General features: G+C 33.8%; 1 protein-coding gene across 1 annotated transcript in view; it reads left to right on the top strand.

Annotated features, from left to right (window-relative positions):
• USH2A (usherin) overlaps nt 1–21445 on the top strand; it is a 704505-nt gene that overhangs the window by 70096 nt on the left and 612964 nt on the right. Inside the window, exons 5-8 of the mRNA XM_059145262.1 lie at nt 1885–2179; nt 3169–3353; nt 4106–4327; nt 5462–5555. Of these exons, the coding sequence (XP_059001245.1) occupies nt 1885–2179; nt 3169–3353; nt 4106–4327; nt 5462–5555 (796 nt within the window). The remainder of the gene's footprint in view (nt 1–1884; nt 2180–3168; nt 3354–4105; nt 4328–5461; nt 5556–21445) is intronic.

The raw sequence follows: 21445 nt of genomic DNA, 5'->3' as shown, positions 1-21445 counted from the left end.
ATAGAACTTGGGGTACATGAAGTAGTTTCTGATACATAAGAAACTGCTCTATCTCCCTTTTAAACTTACTTTGCTGAATTTATAAGTAATGAGAATTTAGAAAAATAAAAATGATTATTTTGATATATGGGAAAGTCTCAAGAGACTGAGCTATTAGAGACAAAAAGAATGAGTAATTTTTTATATTTTTTTCTATTTCCAGTGAACAAAAATTATATACATTTGGACTAGCGTTAATCAAGTATTTCATCTTAAGAATAGGTGGGAAATCTTTCCTAGGGATTCTTAAAGAAACCTAGATTTTCATTCTCTTCAGAAAAGTTCAAGTGAAATTCTGCTTAGATGTCCTCTGAAGTTTCTTTCTCAAGTAATGATTTGGTTATATGATAGTACATTGTGGTATAGATGAGATGATGTTGTTTATTTCTATTAAGTATCAAAAAGAATGATGTTTATTCATATTTCTTAAAGGAAGATACAGATTAGTGTTATGAATTTCCAAATGACAGGAGTAGCTCTTTTAAGTTTGAGAAGTGTTGCTCCTGAGGTGCTTCTATGGTCAGTGCTATGTCCATTAGAAATATAAACATTCTTTACTAATCTATATAATCGTGAGATATCTGAACAAAGTGTGCTGTAACACTGGAACCCATTATTAGGGAGATTTCCTGGAAGCAGTCTCACTACCTTTGAATCACCTGTGTCTAAAATTCTGGAGAGCAGTGTTGCAATAATCTGGGGGGCTAGTAAAGTTTTTCCTGGGAGTCAAGATGTCACTTTTTGTCCCATTCAAAGCCTGGTATCAATTGGAAAATAACAATAAGATTTAAAGAAGAAGGTAGGATTTCATGTGATTTAGTGAATGGGGAAAACTGCCCGATTCCATTCCCCCCAGTGGAATCTGAAGGAAGAAGCCTCATCTCTCTAGTTATACCTGGGTTACTGGTTGGTGTTGGCCTGCCTAAGATGTCTGGAAAGGTATTATGGGAAAGAATGCCTATAAATAGAATAACTAATTCTGACCTAGAACAGCTATATTGCCCTTAATGGAAAAATTAAATATGTCTGCCTGGAATTGGCATTATTCTTTGACTGTTGGCAGCTGCCAGGTGATCCAAAGCCATTGAAGCACTTTAGGGTGCCAAAATCTGTACTGATGAGTCACAGGAAACCACTGACAAATGGTCTTGGCCTCAGTCCCTTTACTTAAAACAGCAGCAGACAAAATGATACTTGCTTTCTTATTTCTTTCCCATGGATGAATTGGAAACAGTATCTATAACCCTTAGGATTTTTAATATATTATCATTCATTTTTGGGGTAAGTCAGTTTAACAACCTAAATGAATGTTACCTTTTTTTTTCCCCCATCACAAATAGGCGCAATAAAATACGATGATACTTAAATAAATGTCTCAATAATCAGACCAGGACTTACCTATGCTTCTCAATGTAAAAAGTTAACACTTAAGAATTTACTGTTTCTGGGGCACCTGTGTGGCTCAGTTGGTTAAGCAGCTGCCTTCTGCTCATGCCATGGTTCCGGGGTCTTGGGATTGAGCCCCACATCGGGCTTCCTGCTCAGTGGAGAGCCTGCTTCTCTCTCTCCCTCTGCCTGCTGCTCTGCTTGCTTGTGCTCTCTCTTTGTTAAATAAATAAATAAAATCTTTAAAAAAAAAAAGAATTTACTGTTTCTAATATCCATTTTATGAGTATGTTTGTTTGGCCAGGAATGAATTTGATCTTATGTTCTGTTTAGAAAACAATTAAAATTAAATGGGTAGTAATCAAAGCATTAAAATAGTGATATTCATGTGTAACAACCCTTGGAAGTTCTATTACTGCTGAGCTATTTGTCCTTACAGTCTGCTTCTTACACCCACAGGGAGATTCTGGAAGTTTTTTCTGGAGATCTGCTCAGATTGCATATCCAGTCCCATTGCCGCTGCCCAGGCAGCCACCCTAGGGTCCATCCTTTGGGACAGCGGTACTGCATTCCCAACGACGCAGAAGAGACAACCACTGATAGGGTGTTACGGCTCAATCCTGAAGCCCATCCTCTTTCTTTTGTCAATGATAATGATATTGTTACTTCGTGGGTTTCACAAGTGTTTACAAATATTACCCAGCTTCATCAAGGAGTGACTATTTCGATAGATTTGGAAAATGGACAGTATCAGGTAATTTGAAATAATGGGGTATATTAATTCCCTGTAATGGCCACAACCAGTCATCCTAAATTAATGGCTTAAAACAACAGAAATTTATTCACTCACAGTTCTGAAGATCAGAAGTACAAAATGAAAGTATCGGCAGGGCTACTCTCCCTCCAGAGACTCTAGTGCAGAATCCTTCCTTGCTTCTTCCAGGGTCTGGTGACTCCTGGTGTTTCTTGGCTTATGGCCACATCACTCTCATCTCTGCCTCTGTTTGCACGGGCCTTCCTCCTTGTTTCTCTCTGTGTGTCAGTTTTTTCTTCTTCTTCTGTTGTAAGGCCCAGGCTTCATCCAGGATGATTTCATCTTCAGGTCCTTAAGTTAATTACATCTTCAAATACCCTATTTCTCAAGGTCACATTCACAGGTACCAGGAGTTAGTTCTTGAACGTATCTATTTGGAGATGCAATTCAATCTATTACAAGGTGAATCAGGCAATTAAGCATTCCTTCACTAAAGTAGTATATAATAATGTATAAAATAAAAATATCTGAAAGAAAATATGTAGGGCCTACTTTTTAGATATTTTATGAAATCATATGAAATACTGAAAATAATTCTTTTTATTTATATTTTATTATATTTTTATATTTATTTTTTACTTATTTATATTTATTGTATTTATATCTATGAGGTGCTTATTCTACGTAATTACTTAAAAAGAACTTATAAAACAATTATCTCATGTAAGTAAGGTTGTTTTTCCATGTCTTTCTATCAAACTTAATATTAATTTGCACTTAATTTATAGAATCCTTGGGAAAGGATGCAATTATAGATTGTGTTCCTTTTACTAGAAGGCTATGAAGTCTCTGGCTGTTCAATAAATATTTGATAATTATCCTTATGAGGAAGTAAGCTATTATTTTTGAAACTAACAATTCTCTCGTTTGATTTATACTGATGGGTCAAATTTAAAACTTAAAGACAATGATTAACTTATCCATTTCAGGTGTTTTATATTATCATTCAATTCCTTAGTCCACAACCAACAGCAGTAAGGATTCAGAGGAAGAAGGAAGACAACCTAGATTGGGAGGACTGGCAATTTTTTGCTAGAAATTGCAGAGATTTTGGCATGGAAAATAACGGAAAATTGGAAAACCCTGATTCTGTCAACTGTCTTCAGCTTTCCACGTATGAATATTTAACAAATAATTATATTTGAAGGAGTTCATTGTAATAGACTACTGGGTTAATAAGAAGCAAAGGTAGACTAACTCATGAGGCTGGTAGAGACTTCTCTCCACCCCTAACCTTCTTGAGGCAGATTCTTTGAAGAGTCCCCCCAACTTGAGTTTTAAACTGCATTGAAATTCTCATGGGAGGGCCGGGGTGGCTTCGTCGGTTGAACAACAGCTCATGACCTGAGCTGAAACCAAGAGTTTGGTTTCAAACTCTTGGTTTCAGCTCAGGTCATGAGCTCAGGGTTGTAAGATTAAGCCCCATATCGGGCTTTGCACTCAGCATGGAGTCTGCTTGGAATTCTTTCCTGCTCCCTCTGCCTAGCTGTTTGCTCCTCTCCCTGCTCCCTTATTCTCTCTCTCTCTAAAATAAATAAATAAAATCTTAATTAAAAAATTGGGTTCTCTTAAAAAACTTGACAGTATCTTTTGTTTATAGTCTCATTTGGACTTTATAATCTGATTTTTCAATTGTTTTAGCAAGTTATCTATATTAATAGAATTTTATTATACCCTCTAGAAAATGTTTTACTATGTTTTTCTGTGATGCTTTTATATTTGCACATGAAATATCTGAGATATGTATGTTTCCCAGAATGAAGAATTTAAGCTGTTACAAATATTGTGTAGTAATGTCTCAAAGTTATGATGTTTTGTTAAAAATATGAATAGCTTTTAATGGCTTCAAATTTTTTTCACCAACAGTTTTACTCCATATTCCCATGGTAACATCACATTTAGCATTCTATCACCTGGACCAAATCATCGACCTGGCTACAATGACTTTTATAATACCCCATCTCTTCAAGAGTTTGTAAAAGCCACACAAATAAGACTTCATTTTCATGGACAGTACTATACAACTGAGACTCCGATCAGCCTCAGACACAGATACTATGCAGTCAATGAAATCACCATCACTGGGAGGTAATGTTAATTACAATACTTTGATGGCAGGGTCCTTTTCTCTATGAGTTTTGTTTTCAACTAGATTTTTGTCATACTTATTTAAAAATACATTAAGATTTAGATCAAGCCAAATTACAAACTTCACATTTTGAAATGGTTTCCTACTCTAAGATTTTTTGGAAAGATTTGTATGTAGTTCTTTTCTGTATGTAAGACCACACGGTTATGGAAGCAATTTTCAAAAGCTAAAATTGTGTTTAGAAGGTCTGATACACTGAATCGGGCTTAGAAATAATTTACCAAATATTTTGCTAGTTTTTTTCTGGAATATAATTTTCAAGTGTTCTTGAAATCAGAGAGCAGGAGCTAGATTTCAAGTTACAACTCTATTGCCAGCCACTTTGTAAGTACAGGGCTTGATCTCTCTGAGTTTATAGTTCACAAGTTTATGGGGAATATTTGTCTTCCTAGGAAGAAAAACTAATATTTCCTAAATAATTTATAAACATCTGACTATATTTGAGAACATGGCTCACAATATATCAAAACACGGATAACTGGAGATATTCACTGGTATGGAAATGGCACATACAGGTTATAGTTAGAATCAAATTGTGCTAGAAGAGTGATGTGCACTGTAAATAAAGTACATCTTCAGAAACAGACCAAAATACCAAACTATAAGTATTGTTTGTTTAGTAATACTATAAGATAAATAATAGTACTATTAAATATTCACCATCTAACTTTGGGGGGAAAAAGCAAATAATTGAAATATGTTAATTTTATCCTGCAGTCGATTTTAAACTTTCTAGTTCCAATTCTGTCTTTAACAGTTTCAGTAAATGCCTTGGCAAGTTTGCTATGTACTGTCGTAGGTGGAAACAACCCTCAACTCTTTTCCTAGGGAGTCTTAAAAATTACTTTCTCAGAACAATATGGTTTGGATATTGATAACACTTTATCCAATACTTTAGGATTAGTCAACAACCTTCATGAACATCTATATGATAAAAGAGAAACTGAATTTTGTGTTGATTAACATATTTGACTTCCTTGTTGGATCCACACAGTGGATATATTCACAGGTCCTTAAATATATTCATAGTGAGTTGAGTTGGCTTAGGAATTGTCTGATGTTCCTGTTCACAGATGTCAGTGCTATGGTCATGCTGATCAGTGTGACACAACAAGCCGGCCCTATCAGTGCCTCTGCTCTCTAGAAAGCTTCACCCAAGGACTTCACGTGAGTTCTCTGTTTGATACATGGATACATATTTTTTAAAAAGTGGAAATGGGAAAGGGATGATGAATTGGTGAATATAAATTTTAAAAAAATTTATTATCATACGTTAGTCACTATACAGTACATCATTACTTTTTAATGTAATGATTCATGGCTTGCTTATAATACTCAGTGCCCCATGCAATACATGCCCTCCTTAATACCCATCACTGGGCTAACCCATCCTCCCACCTCCTCCCCTCTAAAACCCTCAGTTTGCTTCCTGGATTCCATAGTCTTTCATGGTTATCTCATCCTCTGATTTCCACCCCCCTTCATTTTTCCCTTCCTTCTCCTAATATCCTCCACGCTATTCCTTTTATTCCACAAATAAGTGAAACAATATGATAATTGTCTTTCTCCGCTTGACTTATTTCACTTAGCATAATCTCCTCCAGTTCCATCCATGGTGATGAAAATGTTGGGTATTCATCCTTTCTGATGGCTGAGTAATATTCCATTGTATGTATGAACCACATCTTCTTTATCTATTCGTCTGTTGAAGATCATTTTGGCTCCTTCCACAGTTTGGCTATTGTCCACATTGCTGCTATGAACATTGGGGTGTATGTGATCCTTCTTTTCACTACGTCTGTATATTTGGTAAATACCCTGTAGTGCAATTGCTGGGTTATAGGGTAGCTCTATTTTTAACTTTTTGAGGAACCTCCACACTATTTTCCAGAGTGTCTATACCAACTTGCATTCCCACCAAGAGTGTAAGAGGGTTCCCCTTTCTCTACAACCTCGCCAACATTTCTTGTTTCTTGCCTTGTCAATTTTTTCCACTCTAACTGGTGTAAGGTGGTATCTCAGTGTGGTTTTGATTTGAATTTCCCTGATAGTTACTGATGTTGAACATTTTTTCATGTGTCTGTTAGCCAATTTTTTTTTTTTTTTTGTCTTCTTTGGAGAAGTGTCTGTTCATGTCTTCTGCCCATTTTTTCAACTTGATTATTTGTTGTTTAGGTGTTGATTTTGAGAAGTTCTTTATAGGTCTTGGATACCAGCCCTTTATCTGTAGTTTCATTTGCAAATATCTTCTAACATTCCATGGATTGTCTCTTTGTTTTGTTGATTGTTTCCTTTGCTGTGAGGAAGCTTTTTATTTTGGTGAAGTCCCAAAAGTTAATTTTTGCTTTTGTTTCTCTTACCTTTGGAGATGTGTCTTGAAAGAAGTTGCTGTGAATGATATTGAAGAGGTTACTGCCTATATTCTTCTCTAGGATTTTGATGGATTCCTGTCTCACATCAAGGTCTTTCATCTATTTAGAGTTTATCTTTCTGTATGATGTCAGAGAGTGGCCCAGTTTCATTTCATTCTTTAAGAAAACTGTCCCATTTACAATAGTAACAAAAGCCATAAGATACCTAGGAATAAACCTAACAAAAGAGGTAAAGGATCTATACTCTAGAAACCATAGAGCACTTATGAAAGAAATTAAAGAAGACACAAAAAGATGGAAAAACATTCCATGCTCATGAATCAGAAGAATTAATGTTAAAATGTTTATACTACCCAGAGCAATCTATACTTCCAATACCATCCCAATCAAAATAGCAATGGCATTTTTCAAAGAGCTGGAATAAATGACGCTAAAATTTGTATGGAATGAGAATAGACCCCAAATCACCAAGGAAATGTTGAAAAAGAAGAACAAAGCTGGGGGCATCATGTTGCCATATTACAGAGCTGTGATCACCAAGACAGCATTGTATTAGCACAAAAACAAACACATAGAGCAGTGGAACAGAATAGAGTCCAGATTATGGACCCTCATATCTATGGTCAACTAATTTTTGACAAAGCAGGAAAAAATATCCAATGGAGAAGAAACAGTCTCTTCAATAAATGGTGCTAGGAAAATTGGACAGCTATAAACAGAAGAATGAAACTCGACCATTCTCTTGCACCACGCACCATAAGTATAAATTTTTAAACTTAATTTTGGTCTACCTTCTGGGTTTGAATAAAAATAAATTGATATGAGCCCAAAATATCAATTATTTTAGGAAATTTTTGGCAGGAAAAAAAAGCCATCAAAAGGATGAAAATGTCGGGGTGCCTGGGTGGCTCAGTGGGTTAAAGCCTCTGCCTTCGGCTCAGGTCATGATCCCAGGGTCCTGCTCAGCTGGAAGCCTGCTTCCCTTCCTCCTCTCTCTGCCTGCTTGTGATCTCTGTCAAATAATTAAGAAAATCTTTTAAAAAATAAAATAAAATAAAGTGTCATTCTTATTAAAATTTTTTTAAAAAGATGAAAATGTCATTTTTAAAAATAAACTCTATCAGAAAAGTAAAAACTAAGATTAAAACTTGAGGTTTGACTTTACTTTTACTTTTCTTTGTTTTATTAGTGTTTTTGTGTTTTATTAAACAATTTTTAAGGTGTCTGGATAGAATGGCACTAAAAATAAGGGTCTGAATCCTGCATCTAAAAGGTATTTATACAAAGTGTCTATGCAGCAGAAGAGTCTTTTGATGCAGAATTTGCAGCAATTAAGTTGAATTTATTACTGATATCAGTAACTTTATCTATTTGAAAATCTAGTAAAATGATTCAGAAGGTATGTTACTTTTGTTTGTCTAATGATAGTCAGGGGATGTTTTGTGGGTGAAGTAGAGACTTAGTTACATCTTTAAGAAAAAGAAGTAAATGGAAAAGAAATTGAGAGATATTCATTAATAGAAATAGCCAACATCAACATCAGTAACAGCTGATATGAAAGCAAGTATAGCAGCAGTAACAATCATACCAATAATAAAAAATAAATAGTATGGAGTCTTTGGTAAGTGATATTTAAGGCAATTGATATCAATTTGTGGGTAAAAAAGTTAAAGCCCTACTTCATCGTATGTATAGAAGTCCAGGTGACTTAAAGACTTAACTATAAAAGTAATTATAAATCTATTAAAATAAGGATTAAAATTTCTAAACCTAAAGCTAGGTACTTCATAAGCAAAACAAATACAAATAGAAACAAAGAAATATATCAGAGCCATGAAAAAAATTATTGACATATTTTTTCATATACATATTTAAAATTCTTTATAGTGTAAGGACTAATTAATGAATGAACTTGATTGATTCATTCTTATTTAGCCATAATTGTGTGTTTAATTTTTTCCCAACTTGATTGGTTCTTGATTTTAAATTTAAAGTAACATTTATTATATTTTTTCTAGTGTCTTCTTCTTTTGATTCTTTAAGATGCTTATTTCTCCTTCCTTGCAATCTGGGATTTCTTTTATTAACCTCACAATGTAGCACTCTCAGAGATTCCTACTTGTCTCCTAAACTTCGCCTCATATGTGTGTTTAATTAGTCACTTTGCTTTTCTCTGTCATTTGTTTTAAGATCTCATGGAACATCTTGTTTTTTAAAAACCGTCTGTCAAGATTTTAGAAACTCCATTTCTATCTTCTGAGATTCTTAATCTGATCTAATTTGTTTCCAGTGACAACATTAGTGCATTTGGTAGCAAGAATATTATCTACAATTCAGACTTCCTCTAGCACATTTAGGATGTAGTCTTGGCCCTCACTTTCAACTCAGTCTTTGATTTGGTTACAGCTTTCTTTCTTTCTATGTGCTTAAGCCAAAACTTTCATGTTCTAATTCAGATGTTCCTTTGAACTTATTCTCCAGATCATTGCTTTATATTGTTGATCTTTTAATTTATATGTTTAGTCTTCACCACTGGTTGATAATTGCTTTGAAAGAAGGAATCTTTTACATATTTTTGGATTTCTAACATCTAGAGGCTTTGAATTTGGTTTGATTAGAGTATCATGAGAAAAAAAAATCTTTTTAAAAAGCATTGATTTTAGTGTGTTTGATTGTATGGCTTATCATATTGTCCCAGAAAGGAAATTAATTGAATGAACTTGATTGATTCACTCTTTATTCAGCCATAATTGTGTATTTAAGTTTTTGCCAGTTTGATTTGTTCTTGATTTTACAGTTAAAGTGACATTTTATTTTTCCTAACATCTTCTCCTTTTGATTCTTTAAAATAGACATTTCCCTTTCCTTGCAATCAGTAATATCTTTTATTAACCTCACTCCTCCTCCCCAAACTCACCAAGAGCTCAGTTAAAACACACTCAGGGATGAATTTAGTGAGGTACCTTGATCTGAATTTATGTAATATATGCAAATTAAAGACTGGGTAATGCTTTCCGATGATATGTTGTTTCCCGAGCTTCTCTTGCTTTGTTTAGACTGGTTAATTCTCATCTCTTCAACCCCTACATCTTCCTTTTCCTTTTGCTAGCCCCTCCCCTTTTCCCCCCTTGCTCTCTCTTTAATTGCTCACAGTTGAGTGATTGATATTTTATGATTCTTGGATGATTTCATGCTTCCCCTTAAAAATAGAGCCATTAAATGAATCAAGGCTCATGATTGGTTTCAGAATTCAAGTTGGGATTTTCAGACTTGGTCTCAGGTGGTGACTGTTGGATTATGAACTAGCAAAATAATTAACTATAATTTAGGTTGAGAATACATTTTAATGCTTCTTATTTAGATATTACGTGTCTTTTAGAAACAAAGGTAAAAAGTTGACTTTTTTTGTTATTTTCTTCCTTGATATATTTTGATAATTTGTGAATTTAGCCATAAATATAAAAGCAACATATATATATCATTCACTTACCAAAGTTTGGCAAATGTAGCTGAAGGGACAAATTCAATAGACTGTTGAATGATTTCTCAGTGCTATGATATTTTCAATAATGTGTTGATAATGAGAAATGATTTTATAAGGCATTCAAAATATGCCATTCTCTTATTGTTATCATTCAAAGTATTTTAATACTTGTGGGACTTACATATCTGAAAAAGGTATCTTATAATAATTTCAAAATATATTTATTCAAATGCTTTTCACATTGTTCTACTTTTTAAAATAATAAGTTTTAGTATAAGTCATCCATTTCCTATTGGAATCAGTGTTCTTTTTAAAGATCTGGACATAATCCAAAAAAGAATGTCTTCAATTTTACAGTATTATGCTAACCATTAATAATATTACTCAATAAACAGGGCTTCTGTGAATTATATTACAACCATTTGGCAAACAGATGAAAACGTAAGCCTTGAGAATATGCCAGTTCTTGTCAATTGGCAGTCCTATAAGAAAGTGTTTTTAGAGGAAGTGAAAATGAATGAAGTTGGAGAAAGGAGTAGAATGGCAGATTCAGAAGCAAGTTCTGACATCTAACCATTCCAGGGAATTTTCTATGTAAAGCATTTAGTTGTTTATAAAGTTATTGTCACAATTGGTGGTCCACAGGTGGGAATGATGTTTAAATAATTTGTTACTTAATTTCTGGAAAGAATTTTCCCTTTTCCTCCTCCTCCTGTTCCTCCTCCTCTGCTGCATTTCTGGCTTCTATTAATCAGAAAATAATCCAACACTATGTCTTTGTTTCCCCATGACAGCCTAACTCCAGGTAACGATTACCCTCTTTGGAGCAGTATCATTCTTTTGTTTGCTACCATATTCACTATCATCTGTGGCCTTATATTTGGGTGACCTCACTTATGTTAATACCTCATCGTCTTAATAAGTTAAGACTTTCACTAGTAGTGAGAATACATGATTAATTATTCTGGGAATAGCAAGATTGACTAATTCATAACTCCATTAGTATATCCCATTTCCTTTGTCCACTCACAAAATTAAAAACAAACAAAACAAACTCTTAAGAAAAACTATTACTGAAGACATCTCTGATCTTGAGTTAAACTTCAAGCCAACTGACTTTATTCTTAAATATTTCATTGTATTATGTGAAACCTGAAACATCTACCTTGGAGAGGCTCAGTGATTCTCCTCAGCACTACTGTATGGAACTCTGACATATTTTGGTGGTTGTATTGGCAGTTGTAAGGATTTGAGTTCAATGTATGTTACATACCATAAGTGATAATTGCATATTTCATTAATAGGGAATAATTTTAGAGTATTTGTGACATTTCTCCTATAGAAATGACTGAAACAGTGAAGAGTTTACTAGTTCCATTTTAGGATTAATCTAGAGCAAAACAAATCCCAAAAGATTATACTGTTCAGTAACTTTCAAGCAGAATTGAATGTTTCAAAGGAAAATTCAGGATTACAGGCCATTTAACTCTTTGTGAATCATTTAATAAGAAACACATATTCTCTTTCAATGGTTAATTTTTGGATAACAAATAATCACTCTTACTTATACATGTATTTTAAATTTTAAGTGAATTTTTTAAAATTTTGAGATAATTGAAATTCATATACAGTTGTGTGACACAATACAGAGATTTCTTGTACCTTTTATTCAATTTGAACCATGATAACATCTGGTAAAACTAGTGATTGTTCTCTTTAAGCAACTATCCTGAAATGATTTGCGTATGATAAAATGTACCCATTTAAAAAGATATAGTTTGATGAGTATTAACAAATGTATACTCTTGTGTGATCACCTCCATATTCAAGACCAGAATATTTTTGTCTCTCCAAATATTCTCTCATTCTCCTCTGCAGTCAGTGTCTCCCCCCACCCCAACCTTCAATCCTGGGAAACCACCATTCTTCCTTCTGTCACTATAGATTGGCTTTGCATGTTCTAAAATTTCATATCATGGAGTTATTCAACGTGCATTCTTTTGGTACATAAATTTCTAAAATGCCCCCCTACCCCACTGCTAGTCTTCTCACTTTTTTTAAAAAGATCATTTCCTAACTACTTATGCTATTAGCTTTATTTCAATAGTGTATCTCTGGTTTACCTGCTCAAGAATTCCATTATAACTATAAAAAAGTATGCTTCAGGTCTTAGATACAGAATGCAACTTAGGGATTGGAATCTTAGGTATGTAAAATTTATGTCATCTAACACGGTTACTTAGAGTATACCCATTACTCCTCCTCTTCTCTTTACCTGGGCTAAGAATTCAAGTGTAGGTAGAATTTAGCTTTGAGGAGTGTGTTATCAGTTGAAACTTGCATCTTTATGATTTTTCATTTTCTTTAAATAGTTATGTTCATCTTTCAGGGACTCTTGGCTAAGAGTGATGCAATCATCAGTGCCTCCGCCAAGCACTGGTACTTTGTTGGCTACTTAACTATTCTTTCATCATTTTGTGACATCATTACCTGCAAGGGTGGCCAAGTGTTCACAGAGCAATTTATTAGTAACCATGAATACTTCTCTTATTCTTTGGCTCTGATTTGTGACCCTTTTATAGCATTAATCATGGCTTTTATGAATTAACTACAATCAAGCTATCAGTATGCATTTTTGTTAGTATCATAAATAGCAGATCCAGCTTAAAACATTTTATATAAAAGGCCTTCCTACCATTCAATAATTTGAATGGTGCCAACATCACACTCTACAATGCTTATTATGTAAATGAATATTTCCTGTTATTTTAGAAAGTGTGTTCTTTTAGAGCACTAAAGTCCAAAAGTATGAGTCATCATGACTAACTTAAGTCATATTTTCATTATACATCAAGCTTTCCCAGTAATGTTTTTTATTTGCTCACAGAAAGATGTTACTCTAAATGAATTTCACTTTATACTCTAATCTTGTAAATCCTAATGAATTAATTTTTTATGTAACTAGCCTTCAGATAGTTCATATCATAGAATCTCTATTAGATGTACGTTTAGTGAGTCAAGGCCCCAAATTCCATTTCCTATCTGGCACACGGTGATATTATTATTTTTAATCTTTGTACTAGTTATTCCATGTTCATAGACAGGAAGACTCAATATTGTCAAGATGTCTGGTCTTCCCACCTTTATCTATAGCTTCAGTGTAATCCTGATCAAATTCAAAAAGTTATTTTGTGGATGGGGCACCTGGGTGGCTGAGTGGGTTAAAGCTTCTGCCTTCGGCTCAGGTCATGATCCCGGGGTCCTGGGATCAAGCCCCGCATCGGGCTCACTGTTCAGCAGGGAGCCTGCTTCCTTTCCTCTCTCTCTGCCTGCCTCTCTGCCTACCTGTGATTTCCGTCTGTCAAAATAAATAAAATCTTAAAAAAAAAAGTTATTTTGTGGATATCAACACATTACTTCTTTTTTTAAAATTAAGTTCAATTATCTGACATATAGTACATCATTAGTTTTTGATGAAGTGTTCAATGATTTATTAGTTGCATGTAACACCCAGTGCTCATCGAGTCACGTGCCCTCCTTAAAACCTATCACCTGGCTACAACCCCATCTCCCCACCCCCTCCCTTCTGTAACCCTCAGTTTGTTTCCTGAAGTCCAGAGTCTCTCATGGTTTGTCTCCCTCTCTTATTTCTTCCCATTCAGTTTTCCCTTCCTGCCCCAATGGTCCTCTGCACTATTCCTTATGTTCCACATATGAGTGAAACCATATGGCAATTGTCTTTTTCTGCGTGACTTATTTCACTTAGCATAATCCCCTCCAGTTCCCTCCATGGTGATGAAAATGGTAGGAATTCATCTTTCTGATGGCCGCGTAATATTCCATGGTATAAATAGACCACATCTTCTTTTTACATTAATTGGTTGAAGGACATCTCAGCTCCTTCCTCATTTTGGCTCTTGTGGACATTGCTGCTATGAACATTGGGGTGCATGTGGTCCTTCTTTTCACTACATCTGTATCTTTGGAATAAATTCACAGTAGTGAAATTGCTGGGTTGTAGGGTAGCTCTATTTTTAATGTCTTAAGGAACCTCCTTATCACTGTTTTCCAGAGTGGCTGTACCAGCTTGAATTCTCACCAACAGTATAAGAGGATTCCCCTTTCTCCACATCCTTGCCAACCTTTGTTTTTCCCCATCTTATTAATTTTTTTTTTTCCATTCTAACTGGTATAGGGTGGGATCTCATTGTGGTTTTGATTTGTATTTCCCTGATGGCTAGTGACATGGAACATTTTTTCATGTATCTGTTAGCCATTTGTATGTCTTCTTTGGAGAAGTATTTGTTATGTCTTCTGCCCATTTATTGACTGGATTATTTGTTTTTCTTGGTATTGAGTTTGAGATGTTCTGTATAGATCTTGGATATGAGCCCTTTATCTATAGTGTCATTTGCAAATATCTTCTCCCATTCTGTGGGTTACCTTTTAGTTTTGTTGATTGTTTCCCTTGTTGTGCAGAAGGCTTTTTATTTTGGTGAAGTTCCAATAGTTAATTTTTGCTTTCATTTCCCGTGACTTTAGAGATGGGCTATTTCTTAAGTTTGTGTGAGGGATACAAGACACAAAATAGCCGAGACAATATTGAAAGACAAAAACAAAGTCGGACTCCTGACATTACCTGACCTCAAGATAAAAGTTACAGTAATTAAAATAATATGGTCTTGGCAACAATAAACAAATAGATTAGTGGAATGGAATAGAAATAGACCCACATACATATCATAAACCCTAATGTAAACTGTCACTTTGGTTAATAATAATAATGTGTTAATTTAGGTTTATCAGTTTATAACAATATTCTACTCTGATGCCAGATGTTGAAAGTTGGGGGTTCTGTAAATAGATAGGGACAGGAGGTATATGGGAACTCTGTATTGGTCTCTCAATTTTTCTTTCAACTTGAAAATGCTTTAAAAATTATAGTCTATTGAAAAAGTAGCACTAAGACAAACAGTAATGGTTACATTTAAATAGACCAAATCGAAGGTTTTTTTGAATTAGTTTTTTTTTTTTTAAGATTTATTGATCTATTTTAGAGAGAGAGAGAGAGAGAGTACAAGTGGAGAAAAGGGTAGAAGCAGACGGAGAGGGTGAGAGAAAATCCTTAAGAAGACTCCCTGCTAGGAATGGAGCCTGATGCAGAGCATGAGGTTGGGCTCGATCGTAGGACCCTGAGATAGTGACCTGAGCTGAAATCAGGAAGTAGCTGCTTAACTGACTGAGCCACCCAGGTGCCCCAGAATTCCTTAAGTTATTCTTGAAGACTGTGGAATATTTTCAAATTTTATCTTAAGCGACATTTTTACTTAAGAATAACACAGCAAAAGAGAAGAAATATAGTTTGTAACTTCCCCAAAATATGGAAAATAAGGAAGAAACATCTTTCTTAAAATAAGACAAAAAAAAAAACAAATGGGAAATAAGAGTGTAAAATATATAGGAAATAGAAAGTCATACTCTATGATGACTAACATAATGCATAAATAAATAAATAAACAAATAAACCAGACTGACAGAAAAAAAGAAAATATAAAGCCCAAATATCTCAACAGTCATAACAAATATAAATGTGTTAAACTAGTCCATTAAAATTAAGTGCTGTCATACCCACAAAAATATAATATGTACTGTTGTCTGAGCAAAGCCTGCATTAATGTGAGACAGTACCTTAGGCACAAATTTTAAGAAGGCACCAAAGAACTTACTAATCAAGATAAAGAGTATCTTAATATAATACTTAAAAAAGACAAAATAATACTAAAATCTAGGAGGAAAAATGTGTAAACATTTAAATAAAAGTAAATTGTTGTTTTATAATTCTTTGTTACTTAGCAATGAGAACAGTTTCCAGTCAGCCACAACTCCTGCCTAGCAGTTCTATAAGGCTCTCCTGTGTCTGCCTCATATGAAGGTTGGCCGTGGTTTGGAAACAGATTGGTCAAGATGATGAGTTATATATAGCTATACTTTTTGATTATATAGTGTTTATTAACTTTCTCCACAATACAGGAGGATATTTTATAAATGGATATAGGGGTACATAATTTTATTTGGCCTCAGGTTCCAATAGGGTTCAACATGGCCCTGATGTTGAGGTGGTGAGACATATACCTAAAACACAAGCACACATGAAGCTTAAAAATTTAAAAGCTGTTTAAGCTATACAGTATTAGATAAAATAAATTTTAAGCAAAAAATTTATTAGAGATAAGGTGTTTTATTGCATAATGGTAAATTACATAATGTAAAAATTACATACATTTGATAATTACATACATTTGATACATTTGAAAAATTATATACATTTGATAATACATAAATTCAAAAGTATATAGCAAAATTTGACAGAACTAGAAGGAGAAATTGACAAATCCAACATCAATGTAGGAGACTTTCATATTTCCCATTTGGTAATTAATCAAACAGGCAGTTAAAAAATTAAAATCCTTAATAATTGAGAATTGAAGTACTTTGAAGCCTTATGTAATAGATTCCGGTATCCAACAATGAAAAAATGCACATTCATGTCAAGATCACATGGAAAATTTATGAACATTGATCATATACTAATCAATAATAGTAGTCTCAAAAAATTATATAGAATTTATAGTCATGACACATTGTATGCAATAAGTAAATAGTTCTAAGTAAATTAATATATATAGTCATTTCACTATTATCCAAATGAGTCAAGAAAAGTAAAAAATAGATGGGAAAAATCCCAACTAAACTTACAAGCCTTTTATTAATCCAACAACATTTTATTGAGTACTCATTTGCTGAGCAGTAGGTTTACATCTCTGAGCAAAACACAATTATTCCTCTTCTTAAAGAGTTCACATTCTCCTAGGAGTTGTTGTTGGGGGGTAGGGGAGGCCAAAGAAGTAAAATAAGCAAGTTAAATATATAGTGTGTTGGGGTTTTATCTGAAGGCATAGTGCTTTGTTTTGAACTGTGTCAGTAGAATGAATTGTGGAGGCCAGGATGCCAAATCAAACAAGGAGTGTACAAAAAAGAAAATTTAAGATCATTCTCCCATGTAAACAAAGCCAAAGATTTTAAAATGATGAACCAAATCTAGCTTTTCATAAAAACAATAATATATAGTAGCCAAATTGGGTTTCTCTTAGGAATGCAAGTAAAATTTAATATTAATAGAATTATCAATATAATTCACCTCATTAACTCAAGAAAGGAGAAACATGATCATTTCAACAGAATTGGAAAAAAGCAGTTGATAAAACTTAACACCCATCTAATTAAGGAGGACACATATTGTACGGAGCACAGGGTGTGGTACATAAACAATGAATCTTGGAACACTAAAAAATAAAATAAAAAAACATCAAAACATTTCATAATATTAAAAAAAATGAAACTTAACAACCATCTAGACAAGTGTTTTTAGGACACTCTCAGTTGAAGAAGAGCCTCTTAACCTGATAAAGACCATCTGTAGTTTTCTAGTATTAACAGTGTACATAATGGTAAATCCATTGAAACATTCCCTTCAAAATCAGGAATAAGACAAAGATGTCTATTATTCTGCATTTTATTGGAAGATCTAGCCAGCTCAATATGATAAGAAAAAGAAATAAACTCTTAAAAATTAGAAAGAACTGAACTGAAGATAAGTTGGCCAGAAAATGCAAAAAAAATCCACAAATTATTAAATACTAAGGAGAATTCAGTAAGGAGGATAGATATAGGAGAGAAATGTGAAAATAATATGCCAAAATAACATATGGGAAATTTAATTTAATTTAAAAATCATTCTCCACAGAAAATATAGAATGTCTTTACAACTCCTGAATACAAGAAGCATAACTATAAGAGAAGAAACTAATAAATGTGGCTACATTGTAATTAGAAACTTCATCAAAAGCTACCATTTAAAAAAAAAAAAAAGAAAAGTTACAGATTAGCATATTATATTAGCAATACAATGCAACACAACACATATAACAAAGGGACCTTTTAAATCAGACTAACTGAAAAGCAGACCAAGAAAATTGAACCAGCTAATTTGCGGAAGATGCTAGAAATGACAGCTCAAAAAATCAATATACATATGAAAACATCTTCAATTTTACTGTTTATCAGTAAAGTAATCATAACCATGAGATAACATTTTATTCTCATGAGGTTGGTAAAGATTCAAAAAATATCTGAAAATTTCGGTTGCTGACAAGAATGTAGATTACTGACAACGCATCTACCACTGATGGGAAGGTGCCATCACTATGGGAAAACAATTTTCAAATATTTAAAGGGATCCATATAGCAGTGGGGCTGAATGCATATAGCTATTACAGCAACATGACTAGACTCTTAAACAATTGAATACAAAAAGCTTGTAGAATAATATATACAGTATATCATTATGTAAAATTTAAAAACACACAAAACAAAACTGTTACTAAGTAATACATACATAAATATAAAGGGTAAATATGAAGAAAAGCATGTGAATGCTTATTACTACATTCAGGTGTTACTGGTGGAGTGGAATGAATATTGTGGTGTTTTGTTTTTTAAGTCAGGTGGTGAATAGAAGAACACAGTTGTTTGCTTTTTTATTATTTATAAATTTTACAGTCCTAAATATTTTAACATAATTTTCCTAAAATACTATAGTATGATTTATTAATCTATCAGGAACATATTGTCTATGCTAAGTATTCTTGCTACTGCTAAAATCAAAGTGGAGGTGACTCTCTTTGGCATGGAATGACTATTTCAAAATTCATGATTACTGTGTACTTTTATAGTTCTAATGTGAAGATTGATCATTTGCTAGCTTCATTCAACAAATATTTATGAAATGCCTTCCATGTGTAGAACATTATGCTACGGTACAGCCATAACATCTTGATTACAGATGCAAGTATTTGAAAATATTGAAGGACTTTCATTTATGAAAGTCAGAAAAGATTTCCTGGCAGACACTAATTACTATAATGAATGGAGATAACTTTAGTGCAAACAAATTATTCAGACCAACAACTCATAATTAATAGGTAATATAAACATCATCGACATTTTAAATCTTAAAAGAAAAATGTTAATGTAGCTATACTAATGAAAGGATTTTTTAAATTTACTAATCTGGTATTCAAAAATAATATTAGATAAAATTTCCAATATAAAATGGTTTTCTATCCAAATAGTAACTCAGATGCATTTTTGTATCCACTCACTGAGTGTAGAGAAACCCTAAAAACTGAAAGACATAATGGTGGGGTCCTGGGTAGGCCAGTTGGTTAAGCATCTTGACTCTTGGTTTCTTTCAGGTCGTGACCTCCGGGTCCTGAGATTGGGGTCCGCCCTGGGCTCCCTGTTGAGTGAGGAGTCTGCTCAGATTCTTCTCCCTCATCTTCCCCTTTTCTCCCTCCCTGCTTGCACATCTGCTGTCTTTCTCTTTCTAAGATCAATAAATAAAATCTTTAAAAAATAATGTATTTTATTTCTTCAAACATGAATCCGTATTTTGACGAAGTACATGTAAAGAACATCTTAATATGATGACTCCATTTTCTTTTCATTGGCATCCTTTATAAAATAGTGCAGGTTCCCCTATACAAATGTGTTCTCTACTCCAGGACAGATTTTCTGGCATATCGGTAGGGGTAATTCATTACGGTTTCCTTACAGTGATATTGCCTTGGCTTGGCCACTCCTACAAACTGGAAAAAACATAAGGTCCTCCTCCTGGACTCTTGGGAGAAAAGTATCTCATGTGTGTCTTTTCTATTTAGTGCCCTGACAAGTCCTACAATTAAAGGGACAATAAAGAAAGGCAGGCAGACCAAGGGAGAATCACACATTAAACAATGACCAGTATTCAGAATTAATAAGAGTCCTTTCATGCTTGTCATGCAAATAGATCTGTCTCATTCAACAGCTACATATTGTTAGATGGTCTGCTTTCACAGTCAGAAGTTCCCTCCTTACAAGTTTATTGGCTATCAGTTATACGTATTTTTTTTTTTCAGTTATACGTATTTTTAAAGATTTTATTTATTGTAGAGTGAGAGCAAGGGGGGGAGCACAAACAGGGAGAAAGGCAAAGACGGTTGGAGAGGGAGGACTCTGCACTCAGAATAGAGTCTCATCTGGGGTGATCTCACAGCTTTGAGATCATGACCTGAGTTGAAACCAAGAGTCAGACACCTAAATGACTGAGTCTTCCAGGACCCCATCAGTTATATTTATATATAGACCACGTGTAGAACTGAAACAGTTGTCCAAATGATTCTGCTTACAGTTTTCTTTTCTTTTTTTTTTAAAGATTTGATATATTTATTTATTTATTTAAGAGCGGGGTGGGGGGGTTGAAGATCACAGAAGGTGGGGGGGAGCCAAGATCATGACCTGAGCTGAAGACAGATGCTTAACTGAATGAGCCACCCAGGCAACCCCTACACTTTCTCTTTTCACAAATGTTGATTTTGTTTCCCATGTTATCAGATTTGTTTTATTGGATGATGTTTTAATCCTCCATTGGACTTTGCCTTCAGAGGCACAGAGAAGGCATTGCATAAATTAGAAACTTTCTAAAAGTAGCCAACATGTATTAATGGTTGAATTGTCAGGCTCTGTATGTTAAGTGCTAATGATCACGGCATTACCACAGTGTCTGATCAGTATTGTCCAATAGTATTAGTATTTAATTCATGCTATTCATTTCAGCACCAAGAGAGCAGCTAAGTACATATTTTCTGTGGGCACTTTAATTATATGAGAATTTCTAACCAAGGGAAAGATAATTACTGAGAAAATAGTTGAAGGATAAATACATGAAGATTTCTGTCTTCTCAATGGCAAGGCATAATAATTGTTTGGAGTTTGTTAATTAAGATTGCATAATAATCTTATAGGTAAAAATCTGCTGGAAAATATTGCATTTATCTTTATACCTTTAATGTTACTCTTCACAAATAAATACTAGAAACATTAAGATACAGTCCTGTAACATGTCATAAACATGAACAATTGATGGGATCATTCATTCATGCATTCTTTAAATATATTTATCCCCTATCATGTGCAAAGTACTGAGTTACTTTCTGTCTAGATTGTCTATGCAGTTGGAAATTTCATCTGTTTTTGCCACCCCCCCACACTCTGCCCAGTCTATCACTGATAAGAAATTAGCAAGTTTGTCTAATCATACCTTT

The sequence above is a fragment of the Mustela lutreola genome, chromosome 14 (genome assembly GCF_030435805.1).
Source record: "Mustela lutreola isolate mMusLut2 chromosome 14, mMusLut2.pri, whole genome shotgun sequence".
Classification (NCBI taxonomy): Eukaryota; Metazoa; Chordata; class Mammalia; order Carnivora; family Mustelidae; genus Mustela; species Mustela lutreola.
The sequence above is the reverse complement of the archived record's forward strand: the minus strand, read 5'-3'. Positions and strand labels throughout refer to the sequence as shown.